The sequence below is a fragment of the Coregonus lavaretus genome (assembly GCF_964263955.1).
Source record: "Coregonus lavaretus genome assembly, chromosome: 21".
Classification (NCBI taxonomy): domain Eukaryota; kingdom Metazoa; phylum Chordata; class Actinopteri; order Salmoniformes; family Salmonidae; genus Coregonus; species Coregonus lavaretus.
Window position 1 is genome coordinate 18,347,038 of NC_140008.1, and position 21,435 is coordinate 18,368,472.

The window sequence follows — 21,435 nt, forward strand, 5'->3', positions numbered from 1 at the left end:
ACCCTCTCCTGCACCTCCAGGTTGGCGCTCTGGACAAACACAGGCAGCCTGTCAATGAGCAGCTGGCTGGTCTCCTGGGTCACCTTGCTGTCCGCTGGCGCCCCCTCCTGGCCGCGCAGCACCGTAGCAAACAGCTTGGCAGCGTTCTGCACGTACACAGCCTGGATGTGGCCCGGCAGGGTGGCCACCTTGGGCCGCAGCATGGCTTCCAGGGTCGCCATGGGATCCTCCAGGTGTCTGGGGGGAGATAGGATGGTACAGGATGAGGGATAAGCCAATGATACAGGGCTGAACTGGCCTGATTTGAGCTAGTTTGACTTAGTGTAAAACAGTCTTGCTAAAAAGTGTATGTGTGCGCACGTGTTCTTGTAGAGGAGGAATGGATGAATACATACTCTGAGAACTCTCCACAGATCCAGGCGGCGGCGTACAGCACCTCACAGATGCCGTTGTGCTGTGTGTTGCCGGTCAGCAGGTGGGCGTTGTCCAGCAGAGCAGCCATCTGGGCCACAGCGAAGGCTCGGATGGCCTTCACCCGGATGGCTACGTCCAGCATCTGGGAGGCGATGAGGTGGCCGTGCCGCGTGCCCTCTAGACGGGTCAACTCCACCAGGATACTGATGTACCTGAGAGATGGACACAGAGACAGACGGTTAGACTGATGTACCTGAGAGACAGGTGAGAAAGTCAGTGGAAGGTAGGCCCCTAAATGGCAGGTAATCCCCCAAAAAATAAGACAAGTAGGGGGCCAGAACGATGCAAAAACTTCAGTGAAATGTTGATAATTGACAGCAAGAAGCATTACTGCAATGCGTTTTGACTCTGTGAGCCTTTCAACGCTACTTGAGACACATGGAAACTCAAACTCACAGAAAGTATGAGTTTAAAAGTGTGTAATGAAAGTATGAATCTAAAATATATTGGCCCTGCCAGTAAGTTGTGCTGACCATTCAAAGTTGGTGATGTACTGGTAGTTGCTCTGGCTGCAGATGTCGATGATCTTGGTGAGCAGCTCGTCTCTGTAAGTGGTTCCCTCTGCTTTGTCCACGTGCAGCATCAGCTTCTTCACTATCTCCATCAGGTTCTTCTTGGACACCTGGGACCACACCAATAAATAGTCAATGAGAAACAGAGCCATGGGGAGATCAGAAACTGTACTGTGATCAGGGAGGCATTAGGCTATACATGAAAATTAGGTTTTTGAGCTTAAGGCATTTCCCCATGAGTAGATATAGGTGGTGAAGACATGGGGTTAGGGTCATTGTGTATTCGATGACTATGTGTTATGACAGTGACAAGCACCATGCCGTAGAGCAGGTCTAGAGCCCTCAGGCGGATGGACTCGTCCTTGTCATCCAGACACTGAAGGATGAGGTCCTTGTGGGATTGGACAGACTTGGGATGAGTCTTCAGTATCTTGGACATGGCCAGCAGGCCCAGGTACTTCACTATGAACAGAGACAACACACTCAGTGGCCTGGGCACTATACACAGGGCCTTCTACTATACTTCCCCAATGCACTAGATTAGCCGTTCTGCACTATGGAGACTGGTCTACGAGCCATACATCATGCCTTTACACTCCGTAGTATACATTATCTTAGCCTGCCTCCCAGTCTTAGGGAACAATAGGTATATTTGTCACCCTAAATCGCTTGAATGTCTACAGCACATTCGGAAAGTATTCAGACCCCTTGACTTTTTCCACATTGTTACGTTACAGCCTTATTCTAAAATGGATTAAATAATAAAAATGTCCTCATCAATCTACACACAATAACCCATAATGACAAAGTAAAAAGAGGATTTTAGAAATGTTTTCAAATTTATTAAATATAAAAAACAGAAATACCTTATTTACATAAGTATTCAGACCCTTTGCTATGAGACTCAAAATTGAGCTCAGGTACATCCTGTTTCCATTGATCATCCTTGAAATGTTTCTACAACTTGATTGGAGTCCACCTTTGGAAAATGTAATTGATTGGACATAAGGTCCCACAGTTGACAGTGCTTGTCAGAGCAAAAACCAAGCTATGAGGTCGAAGGAATTGTCTGTTGAGCTCCGAGACAGTATTGTGTCAGGCACAGATCTGGGGAATGGTACCAAAACATTCTGCAGCATTGAAGGTCCCCAAGAACACAGTGGGCTCCATCATTCTTAAATGGAAGAAGTTTGGAACCACCAAGACTCTTCCTAGAGCTGGCTGCCAGGCCAAACTGAGAAATCGGGGGAGAAGGGCCTTGGTCAGGGAGATGACCAAGAACCCGATGGTCACTCTGACAGAGCTCCAGAAGGACAACCATCTCTGCAGCACTCCACCAATCAGGTCTTTATGGTAGTGGCCAGACAGAAGCCACTCCTCACTAAAAGGCACATGACAGCCCGCTTGGAGTTTGCCAAAAGGCACCTAAAGACTCTCAGACCATGAGAAACAAGATTCTCTGGTCTGATGAAACCAGCCAGGCTTGAACTCTTTGGCCTGAATGCCAAGCGTCACGTCTGGAGGAAACCTAGCACCATCCCTACGGTGAAGCATGGTGGTGGCAGCATCATGCTGTGGGGATGTTTTTCAGCGGCAGGGACTGGGAGACTAGTCAGGATCGAGGGAAAGATTAATAGAGCAAAGTACAGAGAGATCCTTGATGAAAATCTGCTCCAGAGCACTCAGGACCTCAGACTGGGGCAAAGGTTCACCATCCAACAGGACAATGACCCTAAGCACACAGCCAAGACAACTCAGGAGTGGCTTCGGGACAAGTCTCTGAATGTCCTTGAGTGGCCCAGCCAGAGCCCGGACTTGAACCCGATCGAAAATCTCTGGAAAGACCTGAAAATAGCTGTGCAGTGACGCTCCCCATCCAACCTGACAGAGCTTGAGAGGATCTGCAGAGAAGAATGGGAGAAACTCCCCAAATACAGGTGTGCTAAACTTGTAGCGTCATACCCAAGAAGACTCAAGGCTGTAATCACTGCCAAAGGAGCATTTTTTTCCTATTTTCTTTCATACTGGCCCCCCGTGGGAATCGAACCCACAACCCTGGCGTTGCAAACGCCATGCTCTACCAACTGAGCTACACAGGGCCCAAAGTACTGAGTAAAGGGTCTGAATACTTATGTAACAAAATGTGGAAAAAGTCAAGCGGTCGGAATACTTTCCGAATGCACTGCATCTCTCTTTGACGGTCCACTATCTGCTCTTATCCACTGAAACCTCACTTACTGATTACATTACAGAGTAATTACTGTAGGCCATTATCACTATTCTGAATGCCTGTTTTATATATTTATTATATAATTACGTTGAGAATCAGATTTTTCCCTTTGAAGGCAATAAACAACTTCTCTGGTAGGAAACGGCCTATGTGGCATCGATATTAGTCCGAAATATTTATGTTACTGTCAAAATTGACTACAAAGTGTAAATAGGATACATTTTGGTCATAAAGACAGTCTCGTCCTAAAACAGAGATTTGCGAGATAATTACGAATGCTAAATCCCGGAATTAAGGGTACCGTAACAGTATTCCTCGGGTTGGGTTTATTTCAATCCTGCCGACATGCCCACAGCACCCAAGTAATCATCAATTCCGAGCGCAGCTGCACGCGTCCCGATCGTAATGCCAATGGTCAATTTGGTTTGACATTCGATATCCCTATGCGGCTAACCATCAGTAAATTACACAACGTACATGGGACAATATATATATTTAAATTCTATAGCTCCAAATTTCAATGACTTAAAAACCTCAAACCAACTACAAATTGTAGAAATTCAAATACAAATATTGAAAGCAATTAATGAGACAACAAAGATGTGCAACATGAAAATATTGTCCCATAGATTGTGTAATTTATTGACAGTCCCCAACTAGCCCCAGAGATAGGCTATCCAAAGTCAAACCAATTTTGACACGGTCGCACACCGGCCAGCTGAAGCTAATTGGCGAAAGAAGTTGGCTACCTAGTGTAGGCTACTTCCAGACACAAGACCTGCGTAGACCGTTTCAAGTTATCTAGAAGGGTGAGTGACTCGCTGTGTACTGTTTTGGCAGAGTGAAAGTACAAACGCTTCCCAAGTTTGAACACACACACGACACCCAAAGCACGCCTCCAAGACCAAAATCTCTAAGTTCAGCCCCCCTTTCAAATATATACCAAACAAAAAACATTGATTTCAACATTTAACAAACTATAGAACTCTATGCACAAGGACTACTTTTAACAATCCCACTGAACATTTTACAAAAACACATTTATAGGAAGAACTGTGCAGGTACAAAGTTTGGTAACAGAATAAAACAAAGGAATATTCTGCCGCAATTCTGTTACCAGTATATTTTTATTTGTATTTACTGTGTACATTGTTCAAAGTAGTCATTGTGCATAGAGTTGTATGGTTTGTTAAACTTTGAAACCAATGTTTTTTGTTTGGCATACATTCTAAAGTGAAAAATCAGAGTCTCCTCGCAATTCTGTTAGCATGGAACATACTGACTGACAACCTGATATTTTCACATCTATATGATTTTCTCTACAAAACATGAAATAAAAAATAAAGGGAAAATACAAACAAACAGAACGATGGCGAGAACACAGACATTCACACGAGACAACATATACACATGGAAGTTTTGTTTTTTTGCCACCAACTTGAGTCATAGGTAGATGTAACTATAGTGCACTAATCCGATAACAGACACCTTTTTTTTTTGTTGCCGAATCAGGCAAACATACACTAAACAGATTATTATCGGAGCGGTTGATACCTCCGGCACAGATAGCTGCATATCAGGTTTATGGATCAATATGTGTGAATGCGACCTTGATGTAAAGTGCTGTCGCTGTGCAGATACAGGCTTGGTTTCATCAGAGCAGGTCAGGAGAAGCCCTGTAAACAGTACTATGTTTGAGACTAATAGTTTAAAAGGTGTCGATGGGAGCAAGAGAAGGCAAGAGCCTGTTGAAGTTATGATCCTAACTAGCGAAACGGATCAGTATAGAGAACTCCAATTAAAAACAAAACATAGCTGCCCACATATGTCTAATCTACACACAACACAACCTACTAAGGTGCCCAGATAATTCGAATCACCAGCTGCATCATAATGATCGTAGATGGTTTAACTTACTGTTAGCTGTAAGCTGTTAGACTGATGAATTACTGCTCAAATATACTGAATGTTTAGAAACTAAATAGCCTGTTGAAGTAGAGGTGTATAATAAATGGATGTGAAGACAAAACCCTACCTTTTGACATAGTCACAATTGCAACTATGCACAGTGAAATTTTAACCGGCCCGCATTTGGGGCAGTGGTCAAAATGTCGAGTTATCCAGAGTTTGGGATCTAGATGTCTGTAAGCTAGATGGGTGGCTACTCAGAAACACGCAGACAATGAGAGAATGACACACTGCAGGCATTGACAGAGGGCTCACAGTTCTGGTCCGAGTCTTCAATTAGGATTCGCAGTTTCTGGACACAGAGCTGAGAGAGAGAGAGAGAGAGAGAGAGAGAGAGAGAGAGAGAGCGAGAGAGAGGAGGAAGAGAGGGGAACATGCCATTACTATCAATATAAACCTTTCCAAACAAGCTCCATTATTGGCATTTGTGCACAGCAATTTTGTACATTCACAGAAAGTGGGTGAAACCAATAACCATAAAACCCAGCTAAAGTCATTTGAACAGTTTATGAATTTCTATACATTTTAGGAGATCAGAAACTGATGCACTTTAAATCACAATTTCACTAGCCTGCGCAATCTGTTGGTGTTCATCTACTGAGAGACTTGTGATGATAAAACAAAGAAGATTTAAACATGCATTGATATCAAACTAGAGTGGAAAGTGGACCTGGTGTCTGGGACTTACCTGAATACTAGCACTGTGATTGGGCATCCCAGAGGACAGGGAAATCAACACTGCAACAGAGGACAAACACAATCAAATCCTGCTGTGCCAACAACTTCTCATACTTGTCAAAAACAAATGTTCACAGTTAGAGCTGTGATCTTGAAAGCTCAGTGATGTTTTCACTTAACATAAAACAAACTGCATTGAGTCAACACAACCTCCTCAGTAGCACATCAAAGGCCCAAACAAAACAACTGCCCCCACTGGAGATTATAGACATGGCAAGGAGTATATCTTTTTTTTTAAATGAGAAAATAGCTTGGTTCCACTGCCCATGTCTTCTGTTTATACACAAGCTTCACGAAGATGGACGGCTATCCAGCACACAGATAACCAGACAACTAAATATAGCTACAAGAAGAACAAGTGAAAAGTGGAATACTGACCTGCTATCACAGTGTTGACACATTCATATAGAAGTGACATAGCCGAGGTACTGTGAGAGGAAGAAAGGGTAAGGAAAGGAGTAGAGATAGACAGAAGGTCAATATTTTCATCAGACAACTTTTTGTGATAGGGATTCAACAAAACCCATATTGGTTGTTGGATCTCTGTGTGTGTCTCACCTGTGGATGAGGTTTGTTAGGGGCTCAATCAGCTTCTTCCCCAAGCGAGGCTCCAGGGGTGTGAGGGCACCAAACTGAAAAACACACACGTCGCCATTACACACACTAAAGGAACAACACCTCTCCATGTTGTGATACTGGGCAATCATTTGTAACTTCCACTGACTCACTAACCAGGTTTCCATCCAACCTTGATGCGTCTTTCCAATTAAATATTGAGGGTCTTATTCTGGTGACATGATGATTGATCCCTGGCTGCCGTTTGACAAATACAAATAATCTTGCTCTAATCCATAATAATCTCATCATGTAGGCTAGCCTACCCACAATGTATCTGCGAGCTGTTGGCTAGAGCACACATGCCAAGACACAAGTTGGCACATTAACAATTTAAGGCAATAGTTTGTGACAAAACTATCGGTAGAGTTGAAAATGCAATGGCAACACATGGAACTTTCAATGTGTATTCGGTACATGTAAACTTAAGGGGAAAAGTACCTTTTAAAGCACGCCGGATAAGAAATATCACGACAGGCCTGATGGAAACAGCAAATTTGTTGGTAAGCTTTCCAAATAGACAAAAAAAATATGCTAGACAAGGTGAGATCTTTGTTTGTCGGTAAAATTAATAATGCGCAAATATTGATATAATAACTATCCTATCCAAGTAAACGTTTAGTCACGCGATGATGTTGTGTGGTCCTCCCACTATGACGGGAAAGCATGCAGTTTATTAGGCTACAGATGAATACACAGTGAGCTCCAAAAGTATTGGGACAGTGACACATTTGTTGTTGTTTTGGCTCTGTACTCCAGCACTTTGGATTTAATAGAAATGAATGGTAAATAATGTAGTGTCATTTTGGAGACACTTTTATTGCAAATAAGAATATAATATTTTTCTAAACACTTCTACACTAATGTGGATGCTACCATGATCACGGATAATCCTGAATGAATCGTAAATAATGATGAGTGAGAAAGTTAGTGACATAAATATCATATCTTCCAAAAAATGCTAACCCCTGTTATTGTAATGGTGAGAGGTTAGCATGTCTTGGGGGTAATCATTGCGTGCTAGGAATATGGGATTAAATACTAAACTTTTGACTACTTTAATACATATAAGTGAATTTGTATACTTTTGGTCCCCTAAAATGGGGGGTCTATGTACAAAAAGTGCTGTAATTTCTAAACGGTTTGCCCAATATAGATGAAAATACTCTCACATTAAAGCTGACAGTCTGCACTTCAACCATATACAGTGAGGGAAAAAAGTATTTGATCCCCTGCTGATTTTGTACATTTGCCCACTGACAAAGACATGATCAGTCTATCATTTTAATGGTAGGTTTATTTGAACAGTGAGTGACAGAATAACAACAACAAAATCCAGAAAAACGCATGTCAAAAATGTTATAAATTGATTTGCATTTTAATGAGGGAAATAAGTATTTGACCCCCTCTGAATCAGAAAGATTTCTGGCTCCCAGGTGTCTTTTATACAGGTAACAAGCGGAGATTAGGAGCACACTCTTAAAGGGAGTGCTCCTAATCTCACCTTGTTACCTGTATAAAAGACACCTGTCCACAGAAGCAATCAGATTCCAAACTCTCCACCATGGCCAAGACCAAAGAGCTCTCCAAGGATGTCAGGGACAAGATTGTAGACCTACACAAGGCTGGAATGGGCTACAAGACCATCGCCAAGCAGCTTGATGAGAAGGTGACAACAGTTGGTGCGATTATTCGCAAATGGAAGAAACACAAAATAACTGTCAATCTCCCTCAGCCTGGGGCTTCATGCAAGATCTCAACTCGTGGAGTTGCAATGATCATGAGAACAGTGAGGAATCAGCCCAGAATTACACGGTAGGATCTTGTCAATGATCTCAAGGCAGCTGGGACCATAGTCACTGTTGAGACTTCTAGCTCACTCAGGAAAATAAAAATAAAAAACATATATATAAATAGATAAAAGAGAAGCAAATGGGTCTGATGTGTTCAATTAAATGGGGAACGAGTGATTTCTTTAAGTTTCTTAGATGCTCGGATATGTTACGTTATGTGCGCATGTGCAGCTTCACTAGAGACTTAAATTATGGCAGCTGGTAATCATTTCACCGCAGACAATCATCAGGAGCACACAGCCCGTTGGTATGTAACTGCGAACTACTCACAGTCTAGCATTAATGTTTAAGTCACTTATATGTATGAGCACTGAACGTTTACCTCACTGTGTCGGTGTTAGTTGGCCGAGAGTAACTTGTGGCTCGCTGGGTGCGGTAGCTCAGCGACCCAGATGCTGTATAGCATTAGGCTATCATTATCAGCCATTGGCGTTGTGCTGATTGTTCGGAGCACTCTGCTGGTTTCTGGTGGCGATGGTGATAGCGGTGGTTTGGTTCGGTGATCCATGGTGGAGTGCCGCGTTGTTGCGTTTGTAAATCCTTTGGACGAGGCATGTGGTGGCATGGGTTCTATGTCCTGTGACAGCGTCCATAGAAACCAGTGACGGCAGAGTCACTGTGCGCATGCTCCTCTGGCGCTAGGCATTCTGGGTGATGTAGTCAATGTTGTTTTAAGCCAGATTTGCCACATTTTTGATGGTGTTGCAGGCTTATTTGATTTTCATTATTTACATTATATTATTTGAATAATATATTTACATTATATATTTTAATAATATATTGTCATTATTTGTTTGTTGTATTTCAGGTTTATGACCTGTGGTCATTTAATTTAAAATAAAATTAAGGACAAAACACGAGTCATGACATTGTGTGCTTCCTGGTGAGCATTTTCGGGGGGCTAAATAACGAAAAATCAGAACAGTCACCAAGAAAACAATTGGTAACACACTATGCCGTGAAGGACTGAAATCCTGCAGCGCCTGCAAGTGTTGTGGTCAGATGAGACCAAAATCGAGCTCTTTGGCATCAACTCAACTCGCCGTGTTTGGAGGAGGAGGAATGCTGCCTATGACCCCAAGAACACCATCCCCACCGTCAAACATGGAGGTGGAAACATGCTTTGGGGGTGTTTTTCTGCTAAGGGGACAGGACAACTTCACCGCATCAAAGGGACGATGAAAGGGGCCATGTACCGTCAAATCTTGGGTGAGAACCTCCTTCCCTCAGCCAGGGCATTGAAAATGGGTCGTGGATGGGTATTCCAGCATGACAATGACTCAAAACACACGGCCAAGGCAACAAAGGAGTGGCTCAAGAAGAAGCACATTAAGATCCTGGAGTGGCCTAGCCAGTCTCCAGACCTTAATCCCATAGAAAATCTGTGGAGGGAGCTGAAGGTTCGAGTTGCTAAACGTCAGCCTTGAAACCTTAATGACTTGGAGAAGATCTGCAAAGAGGAGTGGGACAAAATCCCTCCTGAGATGTGTGCAAACCTGGTGGCCAACTACAAGAAACTTCTGACCTCTGTGATTGCCAACAAGGGTTTTGCCACCAAGTACTAAGTCATGTTTTGCAGAGGAGTCAAATACTTATTTCCCTCATTAAAATGCAAATCAATTAAAAAAAATTTGACATGCGTTTTTCTGGATTTCTTTGTTGTTATTCTGTCTCTCACTGTTCAAATAAACCTACCATTAAAATTATAGACTGATCATTTCTTTGTCAGTGGGAAAACGTACAAAATCAGCAGGGGATCAAATACTTTTTTCCCTCACTGTAGTCATTGTCTAATTTCAAATCCGAAGTGCTGGAGTACAGAGGCAAAACAGATTTTCAGTTATGATGAACTTCACAGGGTGGTGAAAGTGCACGGTGATGAGATTGATGCGTCTTTCCAATTAAATATTGAGGGTCTTATTCTGGTGACATGATGATTGATCCCTGGCTGCCGTTTGACAAATACAAATAATCTTGCTCTAATCCATAATAATCTCATCATGTAGGCTAGCCTACCCACAATGTATCTGCCAGCTGTTGGCTAGAGCACACATGCCAAGACACAAGTTGGCACATTAACAATTTAAGGCAATAGTTTGTGACAAAACTATCGGTAGAGTTGAAAATGCAATGGCAACACATGGAACTTTTAATGTGTATTCGGTACATGTAAATTTAAGGGGAAAAGTACCTTTTAAATCATCACGCACAGCTTTTTAACCACAAAATCAGTTTGGTGGAAACACACCACTGGTGGGAAAATGTGCATATTTGCTCCCCAATTTCGGGATTACGATCTTGTCTCATCGCTGCAACTCCCCAATGGGCTCGGGAGAGAAGAAGGTTGAGTCATGCGTCCTCCGAAACATGAGCTGCCAAACCGCGCTTCTTAACACCCGCCCGGTTAACCCAGAAGCCAGCCGCACCAATGTGTCGGAGGAAACACCGTTCAACTGACGACCGAAGTTAGCCTGGGTGCATATTTTTTTGGCTGATTTTAGAATACTTGCATGAAAATCTTTCATCAATTGGATGGAAACCTAGCTACTGACACAGTGATTTCCACAGCTCCCTTCCTGTTCACTCACCAGCTTGATGATCTTGATGAGGACCCAGTTGTTGGTGGAGGAGGTCATGAGTTTGAAGAAAAGCGGCGCCAGAGACAGGTAGTTCTTAGGGTTTCTCCTGGCCAGCTCACAGATGACATTAACAGCCGCTGACTGGACCCCTGCAGGAAAGAGGCATCACACAGGAGGAGAAGAGTGTTCAGATGAGATCAACAACATCCATGCTGAAAGAATCATTAGGACACAAATTAGGTAAAATACATCCAAATTACTTAAAATAGCTTCCATCCAGTTAAGACACTCATTTCCTTAGTTACTGCATACTTTATGATTCTAGGTGATAAAATGTATCTGACCCCAACCAACAGAGTAGGCAGATAGGTACTAGTCTCTCTCACCAGGGTCTGGGTCTTCCAGTTTCTCCTTCAGCCTGGGGAAAGCTGGGCGCAGAGACTCAGGGTACTTCAGGAACACCTTGTACATGATCAGGACTGCCTTCTTCCTGATGTACGGCTTTGTGTGGGACATCTGCAGCAGAGACAGAGAGAGGTCTGAGAAGCATGAAACACAGACAAAAACGTGCAGCAAGAACTCTTGAGATGGAGAATGTAACTCACCAGAGTCATGATGTCATTGGCCAGGTCCCGAGCCAGGTCAGGGGTCACGAAGCAGGAGAGGCCAGTGAGAGCCACGCCTGTGTCGTACTGGTTAGGACTGCTCAGATCCTGAAAGAAGAAAATTGATGTAAAAGAGAGAAAGAAAGAGGTAGAGAAAAAGAGAAGGACAGGGGAGGGGAGGACATACACTACATGACCAAAAGTATGTAACATCTCATTCCAAAATCATGGACATTAATATGGAGTTGGTCCCCCCTTTGCTGCTATAACAGCCTCCACTCTAGATGTTGTAACATTGCTGCGGGACTTGCTTCCATTCAGCCACAACAGCATTTGTGAGGTCAGGCACTAATGTTGGCTGATTAGGCCTGGCTCGCAGTCGGCGTTCCAATTCATCCCAAAGGTGTTCGATGGGGTTGAAGTCAGGGCTCTGTGCAGGCCAGTCAAGTTCTTCCACACCGATCTCGACAAACCATTTCTGTATGGACCTTGCCTTGTGCATTGTCATGCTGAATCAGGAAAGGGCCTTCCCCAAACTGTTGCCACAAAGTTAGAAGCACAGAATTGTCTAGAATGTCATTGTATGCTGTAGCGTTAAGATTTCCCTTCACTGGAACTAAGGAGCCCGAACCATGAAAAACAGCCCCAGACCATTATTCCTCCTCCACCAAACTTTACAGTTGGCACTATGCATTCGGGCAGATAGCGTTCTCCTGGCATCAGCCAAACCCAGATTCATCCGTCGGACTGCCAGATGGTGAAGCGTGATTCGTCACGCCAGAGAAAGCGTTTCCACTGCTCCAGAGTCCAATGGCGGCGAGCTTTACACCACTCCAGCAGACTCTTGGCATTGCGCATGGTGATCTTAGGCTTGTGTGCGGCTGCTCGCCCATGGAAACCCATTACATGAAGCCCCGACGAACAGTTATTGTGCTGATGTTGCTTTCAGAGGCAGTTTGGAACTCGGTAGTGAGTGTTGCAACCGAGGACAGATGATTTTTACGCGCTTCAGCACTCGGCGGTCCCGTTCTGTGAGCTTGTGTGGCCTAACACTTCGTGGTTGAGCCGTTGTTGCTCCTAGATGTTTCCACTTCACAATAACAGCACTTACAGTTGACCGCCGCAGCTCTAGCAGGGCAGAAATTTGATGAACTGACTTGTTGGAAAGGTGGCATCCTATGACGGTGCCACGTTGAAAGTCACTGAGCTCTTCAGTATGGGCCATTCTACTGCCAATGTTTGTCTATGGAGATTGCATGGCTGTGTGCTCGATATTATACAACTGTCAGCAACGGGTGTGGCTGAAGTAGCCTAATCCACTCATTTGAAGGGGTGTCCACATACTTTTGTATATATAGTGTAGCAGGTATCAGAGCTGGTCTTTAATACATCAGACAGGCAGGCCAAAAGTGTAAGACAAAAAAGCATTACTGACCTTTCGGATCTGATTGGTTGTCAGCATGATTACATCAGTGCTCTCATGAAAGCACTGGGAGGCGGCCAGGTAACCAATTCTCTGAAGAAGAAAGGAAGCACCACATTTAACCTCAAACGCTCTCGAATATCCAAATATGTTTCAAATATACCACATACACATTATCTTGCAGTTTTATTTCCACTTCTCTCACCTTGTATGTGAATTTGGAGGAGCTCATGACTTCCACGATGTTGAATGCAGCCCAGCTGACGTCATAGCCCAGCATCTGCAACTGTTAACGCACAAGGGGAGAGAGAGGGAGTCAGGGCATGGACATCCACTACATTGTCCCTGTGGACAGTGAGAGCTCACAGGCTAAATGCATTCTCAAATAGCTTTTACTGAATATGGGCAGTATTCAAAGTAGCTGCTATCTAGCGAAAAATAACACATAGCAGGCCTAGGATATAGCTGAAGTGTTTTTGGTTGTGCATCACTGTTTGTGTATCTCTGTGTTATTGTTCACAGTGAGGGCAGTTTCAGTGAGGGGTGCTGATCTGTGGTCTTACGTAGGTGAGCTTGCACACAGCATTGGCCTTGACAGCAATGTTGTCCTGCTTGAGCTCCTGCTTGATCTCATCGATGCAGGTAGAGATGTACTTAGCCTGAGCGGAGACACAGAAACCAGACAGGACATCAGACGGAGAGCAATGACAACCTCCACATGATACTCACGGATTACTTTTCACCACTGGTTGACCTCAGTGAACCAGCTAAAATACAGGCTAAGGGGAGGAGTCTTACAGCATATGAAATGTCATTAATTTTACACAGCTATAAAATAAAAGGTAATCAAACCAAGCTTCTGATCAGATATGTTTTAGGCTTGTGAGGGTTTTCAGTCTATGAATGAATGGGTTTTATTCTGGACTTGGAGTAGTAAGTAGTAGCCTTTTAATCTAAGGTTTTACACTACATTTATCTGGTTACACTTTCTGAGTAAAACATTGGTGAGACAGAACCTTGGAACACACCAGCACACACAGCTCTATAATGCAAATGTGCTGGTCATATGTCTGCAATCATGAGACGGTGACAGTGGGAGATGGAGGGGGGATTGGATTTTGCACTTAGACTTGCAATCAGGCTGCAGGGCAGAGATGAAGACCAACAATTTACATTGGTCACGTACACAGTTTAGCAGATGTTATAGCGGGTGTAGCGAAATGCTTATGTTACTAGCTCCTAACAATGCAGTAAAATGTCAAACAGGTAGACAAATAATCAATTTAAAAAACAAAAAACAGAAAGAACAAGAAACCAAGGAATGTCGGAACAAATCCAATTAACAACCCAAATAGTAATACAAATGCAATCTATACGCATCTACACTGGATGAATTTACACAAGATACAGTGCATTCGGAGAGTATTCAGACCCCTTGACTTTTTCCACATTTTGTTACGTTAAAAGTATTCAGACCCTTTACTCAGTACTTTGTTGAAGCACTTTTGGCAGCGATTACAGCCTCAAGTCTTCTTGGGTATGACGCTACAAGCTTGGCACACATGTATTTGGGGAGTTTCTCCCATTCTTCTCTACAGATCCTCTCAAGCTCTGTCAGGTTGGATGGGGAGCGTCGCTGCACAGCTATTTTCAGGTCTCTCCAGAGATGTTCGATCTCGTTCAAGTCCGGGCTCTGGCTGGGCCACTCAAGATTTTGTGCGACTTCATTCATAGGAAAATACTTTTTTCCGGGGCAAACTTCAGAACAATCTTTCAAAAGATATTAGAGCAATGCATGATGGGCAATGGTGTTCTACACTGCCTTTCTTTGTGTCCCACATTTATTTATATAAAGAAATGAACGTGTTAACAACCCAATATTGTTAACCAACCAGGTTGTCACCGAAATAATAGTAGCCTTACGTTGTTTTTTAAATGAATACCAATACTGTTTTCTATGCTTGTTTTCACTTAATACTTTGGGATACTGGTGCACTTGTAGTCAGAAAGGCAATTTTTTCGTGTAGGCCTACTACACGATTTTCTTCATAACTCATTTCATATTTCGTGGAGCCTAGATTACACTATTTTCTTCATAATGCATTTAATACAAGGCTCCACTTTTCGTGTACATTACACCATTTCTTTCATAATGCCTTTTATACAAGGCTATGTCGAATTTTATGAGGGTTGCCAAATTGGATATTTTTTATATATTTTTTGTGGTATCGATGAAGGTATTTGATTGGGGAATGGGGATACATTTTTATGATGGGAAATTCTAATATATACACACACACACACACACACACAGTTTGTAATCATGTTATAGCCAACGTCACTTTTGTATGATTTTTATCTAGTTGTCATGTATTCATTATCTTTAACTGGTTAAATGTTTGTAGTTTGCATGTTTCAGTAATGATTAACATGGTTAAATAGTCGTAAATCTCTGCTCGATTTAGCTTTTGGTATATTTGGTATTTTTATACATATTTTGTATTTTCACTGAATAAATAAATAATTTATCAACACACTACTGTAATTAAATACAACGGAAAATGCTCTCCGTAAATAAATGGTGAAAAATGCTCAGTCTGAAGCCATTCAGCTTTGGGTTTCACAGCCCTATAATAATGATACAAGTTATATCACCTTAAAAAAGGGTTTATTTACATCCTCTGGGGTATAACATGTTGGGCAAAGTGGTACAGGAGAGTCTGACATATAACCCCTAACTTGAGTTCAGTCTTCGCCAATGAGAACCAAGAGGGGACTAGCTTCGTCCTTCATGACTGGGAAAGGCCTTGATTCTAGGCCGTAGAAAATCCTACATCCATCTCATTAAATCAGAACAAAAAAATTATAGTTGTGTTTTGTTACATAACACACACACCGTCTACCCATATGATGTGGATCATAGTCAGGTTATTTGATATATCGTGCATTTGGAAAGTATTCAGACCCCTTGACTTTTTCCACTTTTGTTACGTTACAGCCTTATTCTAAAATTGATTAAATAAAAACTGTTCCTCATCAATACCCCATAATGACAAAGCGAAAACAGGTTTTAATACAATTTTGCAAATGTATTACAAATGCAAAACAGTATTCAGACCCTTTGCTATGAGACTCAAAATTGAGCTCAGGTGCATCCTGTTTCCATTGACCATCCTTGAGATGTTTCTACAACTTGATTGGAGTCCACCTGTGGTAAATTCAATTGATTGGACATTATTTGGAAAGGCACACACCTGTCTATAGAAGGTCCCACAGTTGACAGTGCATGTCAAAGCAAAAACCAAGCCATGAGGTCGAAGGAATTGTCTGTAGAGCTCCGAGACAGGATTGTGTCGACGCACAGATCTGGGGAAGGGTACCAAAAAATGTCTGCAGCCTTGAAGGTCCCCAAGAACACAGTGGCCTCCATCATTCTTAAATGGAAGAAGTTTGGAACCACCAAGACTCTTTCTAGAGCTGGCCGCCTGGCCAAACTGAGCAATCGGGGGAGAAGAGCCTTGGTCAAGGAGGTGACCAAGAACCTGATGGTCACTGACAGAGCTCAAGAGTTCCTCTGTGGAGATGGGAGAACCTTCCAGAAGGACAACCATCTCTGCAGCAATCCACCAATCAGGCCTTTATGGTAGAGTGACCAGACGGAAGCCACTCCTCAGTAAAAGGCACGACAGCTCGCTTGGAGTTTGCCAAAAGGCACCTAAAGGTCTCTCAGACCATGAGCAACAAGATTCTCTGGTATGATAAAACCAAAACTCTTTGGCCTGAATGCTAAGCTTCACGTCTGGAGGATACCTGGCACCATCCCTACGGCGAAGCATGGTGGTGGCAGCATCATGCTGTGGGGATGTTTTTCAGCGGCAGGGACTGGGACACTAGTCAGGAACGAGGGAAAGATGAACGGAGAAAAGTACAGAGAGATCCTTGATGAAAACCTGCTCCAGAGCGCTCAGGACCTCAGACTGGGGCGAAGGTTCACCTTCCAACAGGACAACAACCCTAAGCACACAGCCAAGACAATGCAGGAGTGGCTTCGGGACAAGTCTCTGAATGTCCTTGAGTGGCCCAGCCAGAGCCCGGACTTGAACCCGATCTAACATCTCTGGAGATACCTGAAAATAGCGGTGCAGCGACGCTCCCCAACCAACCTGACAGAGCTCGAGAGGATCTGCAGAGAAGAATGGGAGAAACTCCCCAAAAACAGGTGTGCCAAGCTGTAATCGCTGCCAAAGGTGCTTCAACAAAGTACTGAGTAAAGGGTCAGAATACTTATGTAAATGTGATCTTTTTTTATTTGTAATAAATTAGCACAAGTCTAAAAACCTGTTTTTGCTTTGTCATTATGGGGTATTGTGCGTAGATTGATGAGGGATAAAAAAAAGTGTTATCCATTTTAGAATAAGTCTAACGTAACAAAATGTGGATAAATGGAAGGGGTCTGAATACTTTCCGAATGCACTGTATAAGCTTCAGTAACAAAATAACACCATGGTTGTAATAACACTTTAAAAGGGTAGTTTGTAAATGTGTATAATGTGTTTGTTTTGGGTCCACACTGGTAAATTTACTTATTTAAATTAGACAGTCAAAGGAGTTTCTTCTGAATAACTCGTCAGGGCATAGCACTTTCCATTCAGCTTCAGGCAACTTTGATGTAAGGCTTGATCACACCTGTAGTGACTACTTGTATCCGTCACACCCATTGTATCTTATACATTGTTCACTAGACATATCAATGTAATTAATTCCCCAATCAAATACCTTCATCGATACCACAAAAAAAGACAAATACAGCTTTTTACTGCAATCTGGCAACCCTCATAAAATCTGACCAGTATCCCAAGAAAACAGCATTGGCATTAATAAAAAAAAATGTTTTAATGTAAGGCTACTATTATATTATAACTATTTCGGTGACAACCTGGTTGATTAACAATATTTGGTTGTTAACACATTTTATATTTTATATAAATACTTGTGGGACACAAAAGGCAGTGTAGAACACCATTGCCCAAAATGCATTGCTCCAATAACTTTCAAAAGACTGTTCCGAAGTTTGCCCCCCACAAATGTATTTTCCTACGAATTAAGTCGTACAAAAACACACAAAATCTGGTGAAATACTTTTTGTACGTATTTGCACAAAATGAGTGCGAGATTGTGTTGGCTATGAAACAAAACTGCAGAAATACTTTGAAAACAGCTACTGCAGCATTTGACTATAAATGTGATCATACTTGACTATTTTTAGTCACAAATGCCAGTGAAATGTTCGCACTGTGGAGCCCTGACCACCCGCCAACGTGGCTGGTGAAATAGACATCTTACCTGCCAATGCCAAAATCTACCCGCATTTGGCAGGTGGCGGGTGTACATTTTAGGCCCTGATTTAGATCCAATTGAAATATTTGTAGTAGCTGTTTTAGAGCCAAGGCCTACATTTTTCCAGCACATCAGGTTCTCCAGGAGGTACGGGGAGACAGTGGAGAGACCTTCTCAGACACTATTTTACCTCAGGGGACATGAATAGGCCAATAAAATACCTGCCATACTTGTTAGTGTTACATATTATGGTCTTCTACAATCTGGGATTTAATGTCAATTGCATTCAGTGTGCCTTCACCCTTCCTAGATCTGCTTGCCTTCTAAATGAGGGAGTGACAGAATAGATGTATCTGTGTAATATCCCTCAGCATATATGCGTAAAGTAAATAGATAGTGTCCATGAGAAACCTTGGGCAGGCCAGGAGAGAACACACAGAATTAATATTTCAGTGAGTTGTCCACTGTTGGCTGGGTAACCAACACCTTAAGCAGGGTTGGGTTACACAAAGGGGAATGCATTAGGACCCGAATCAAAAGATCATGGTTTAGTACAGTGGTCAAATACAGTCAAAGCTATTATGCTTTGTATGTCTGGTTAAGCAATGGACAAATTCATGACAAAACATTAACTTTCTTTTGCCAGATAACTGCCAGGGCAAATTAGCGCTCAGTGGCCACCACAACTCTGCTGAAACCAGCAGCAGTGATCAATCAAGGTGTGTATAAAAAGAACCCAAGATAGACAACTTGAAATGTTGGAGCAGGTAAACTCTAGATTTCACACCTAGATCTACATCCCATTCCAAATTCAACATTTCTTAGTAGGCCTGGTCATGCTCGCTCTGCTGCTTAAGAGCATTCAGCAATAAAATACTCCCCATGTCGCAGCATAATTTTATTGAATGGTGGCAATATATCCAGCCTAACAGCATAATTTCTTAAACCTAAAGTGGTTTAAAACTAAGGAATTTATTCTGTAGCAACTTCCTCCTCCAAAGCTCATCCTAACAACAGTGCCCTCTATTGGACTACATGGTAAAACACTGTCGACCCCCTCTGTGATGATGTTGATTCTGTGATGATCTAGCCTAATTAGCCGAACACACAGTCACTGACATCATTCTGAAAACACTGGTGCAACACCCATGAAGACAGGAGCACTTCGACCTACCATAAAAGCTGTCAGTATGTCACAGTGAACTATAATCAACCGTTATTGAGGCTGTGCCCCGTTATCGAAATATTTGTGTAAACCTTTTCTTGTATGAATATTTATGTTTTCCACACCACATTGAATGTCCTCTGACGTTGCTGTTCTTGTAAACTCAGTATACATAACTAGTATAGTCTACAACCATATTACTAAAGCATGATTATGACATTACTGTGTGTGAACTTATATAAGCCCATCATCTGGTGATCTGCTGTCTGACATCTTGAATATCAGTTCACTTTATCTGCATACTTGTACAAACAAAATTAATTAAAGGTGGAGAAAGTGTGGTTGCTTAAGGGTAAATTAAATGGGACTGTTTTTCAGTCTAGGCTGTCTGAGAAGGCGTGTGGCAGAAGCATCCTTTCTTCCACCTATGCAACGTTGTCACTGATAGACGCTGTAGAGGCATACAAAATAAAAATCACTTTCTAGATCTTGTTTGCATGTCTGTGTTTTTGTATTAATGCAATAGATGGACATTATACGCAAAAATAACTATTTTTTACTACTGTCCGTTAGCAAATAAATGAAGAGAAAATAGTGCTGAACAAGACAGATGCGTTATCCATTCCGCGCATCATCCTCAATCATCACCAGCTGAGGTGTATAAGCTTGGCTAGTTAGTTTCCTAGATGTCACTTGCTAGCTAGTTAACTAAAGTTTGAATGGTTACACGGCATCTTATCGGTCAAGGTGATCACCTGAAACCAGCTGCCACGAGGCGTAACAAGGTAGCGTTTCACGATCAGTAAAAAGTAGCTCGTGCAAGACCGGCAACGAAACATACCGTTATCAAGCTAGTTAGCCATATGACGATTATTATTGAGTAATGACAGTCATCGAGTTGACTAATTAGACAGCTAGTTAGTATTAGTGCATTTACTCAGTCCTGGTTAACTTGGTATATAACGTTACATATTTTCATTGCAGTTTATCTGCATATGCGGATAGCAGCTAGCTAGCTAACATTAGAAATAGCATATTACCGCCAGCCAGAAAGCTAACGTTGCGTTGGCAATGCCATCATATAGTACATTAGGTTATCTGGCTAGCTAGCTATTTTGCAATGAGATGTGTTACACGAATGTTGACTTACTGACAGTGGAAATCAGACATGAACGAAAACTCAGCTAATCGTTTTACCTCATCTTCCTTGTGATTCCTAATGCCACGTACTAAATCTTGAAGGTTTTTATCGAACATCCGATCGATGCTCCCTTTAACAATCTTCAACGCCATGGCTGTTGGCTAACTTTTGTCGCTTCTGTCCTCGGGGACAAAGCGCCTGGTAGACGTATTTTGGGTGCAAACCGGCCCGCTGGACAGTCTCTCATCCACCCGGGTACCGTCTTTACGCGATTCGTAAATGTTTACTAATCCCGGCCAGAGAAGGCGAGGCCAGATGGGGCGTCCTGTACTGTGCTGACAAAATGGCGTCTAAAGTCAGCTGACTGGTTGTGTTCATGTGGAATTCTTGTTATGGAAATCAATTAAATTAAAGATATACGCCTAGTACGCAGTTCGCAATGTGAATGGATGAGAATCATTTTCCAGTCATATTCTGTATGCAAAATGCAATTATTCACCAAGTCTGCCAGTGTGTCAATGTCACATTTTTGCACAGTAGGTTGCCTTTGACCTACCTGACTTTTGCCACAGCCAACTCAATGAACATTATGCATGACAGCATAAACATTTGCATGTAAAAAATATGACAATTAATTTGCTATATAACTTGCATAAATATATATTAGGTCATTTTTAAAAATAATTTCACACCGCTGACCAGTCTAAAGTTGCACTTGAGTGCATAGGCCCATCTCTCTTATTCACTGCAATTCCTCATCCCAAGGTTGGTTACAAGGGTTGTAATGTGTCATTA

The 21,435-nt window shown here is 42.4% G+C and overlaps 1 protein-coding gene across 2 annotated transcripts in view; it reads right to left on the reverse strand.

Annotated features, from left to right (window-relative positions):
• Nucleotides 1-20,940, reverse strand: part of LOC311148991 (AP-3 complex subunit delta-1-like) — a 36,569-nt gene extending 15,629 nt beyond the window's left edge. For both annotated transcript variants that reach the window (XM_084186048.1, XM_084186047.1), the window contains exons 1-15: nt 20,697-20,940; nt 13,561-13,656; nt 13,203-13,283; nt 13,010-13,090; nt 11,575-11,682; nt 11,356-11,485; nt 10,979-11,118; nt 6,481-6,554; nt 6,301-6,350; nt 5,873-5,922; nt 5,440-5,488; nt 1,303-1,448; nt 948-1,096; nt 396-626; nt 3-237 (exon numbers count right to left, since the gene is read on the reverse strand). In XM_084186048.1, coding sequence (XP_084042174.1) covers nt 3-237; nt 396-626; nt 948-1,096; nt 1,303-1,448; nt 5,440-5,488; nt 5,873-5,922; nt 6,301-6,350; nt 6,481-6,554; nt 10,979-11,118; nt 11,356-11,485; nt 11,575-11,682; nt 13,010-13,090; nt 13,203-13,283; nt 13,561-13,656; nt 20,697-20,792 — 1,716 coding nt within the window. In that variant the 5' untranslated portion in view covers nt 20,793-20,940. The remainder of the gene's footprint in view (nt 1-2; nt 238-395; nt 627-947; nt 1,097-1,302; nt 1,449-5,439; nt 5,489-5,872; nt 5,923-6,300; nt 6,351-6,480; nt 6,555-10,978; nt 11,119-11,355; nt 11,486-11,574; nt 11,683-13,009; nt 13,091-13,202; nt 13,284-13,560; nt 13,657-20,696) is intronic.
• Nucleotides 20,941-21,435: the final 495 nt, after the last annotated feature.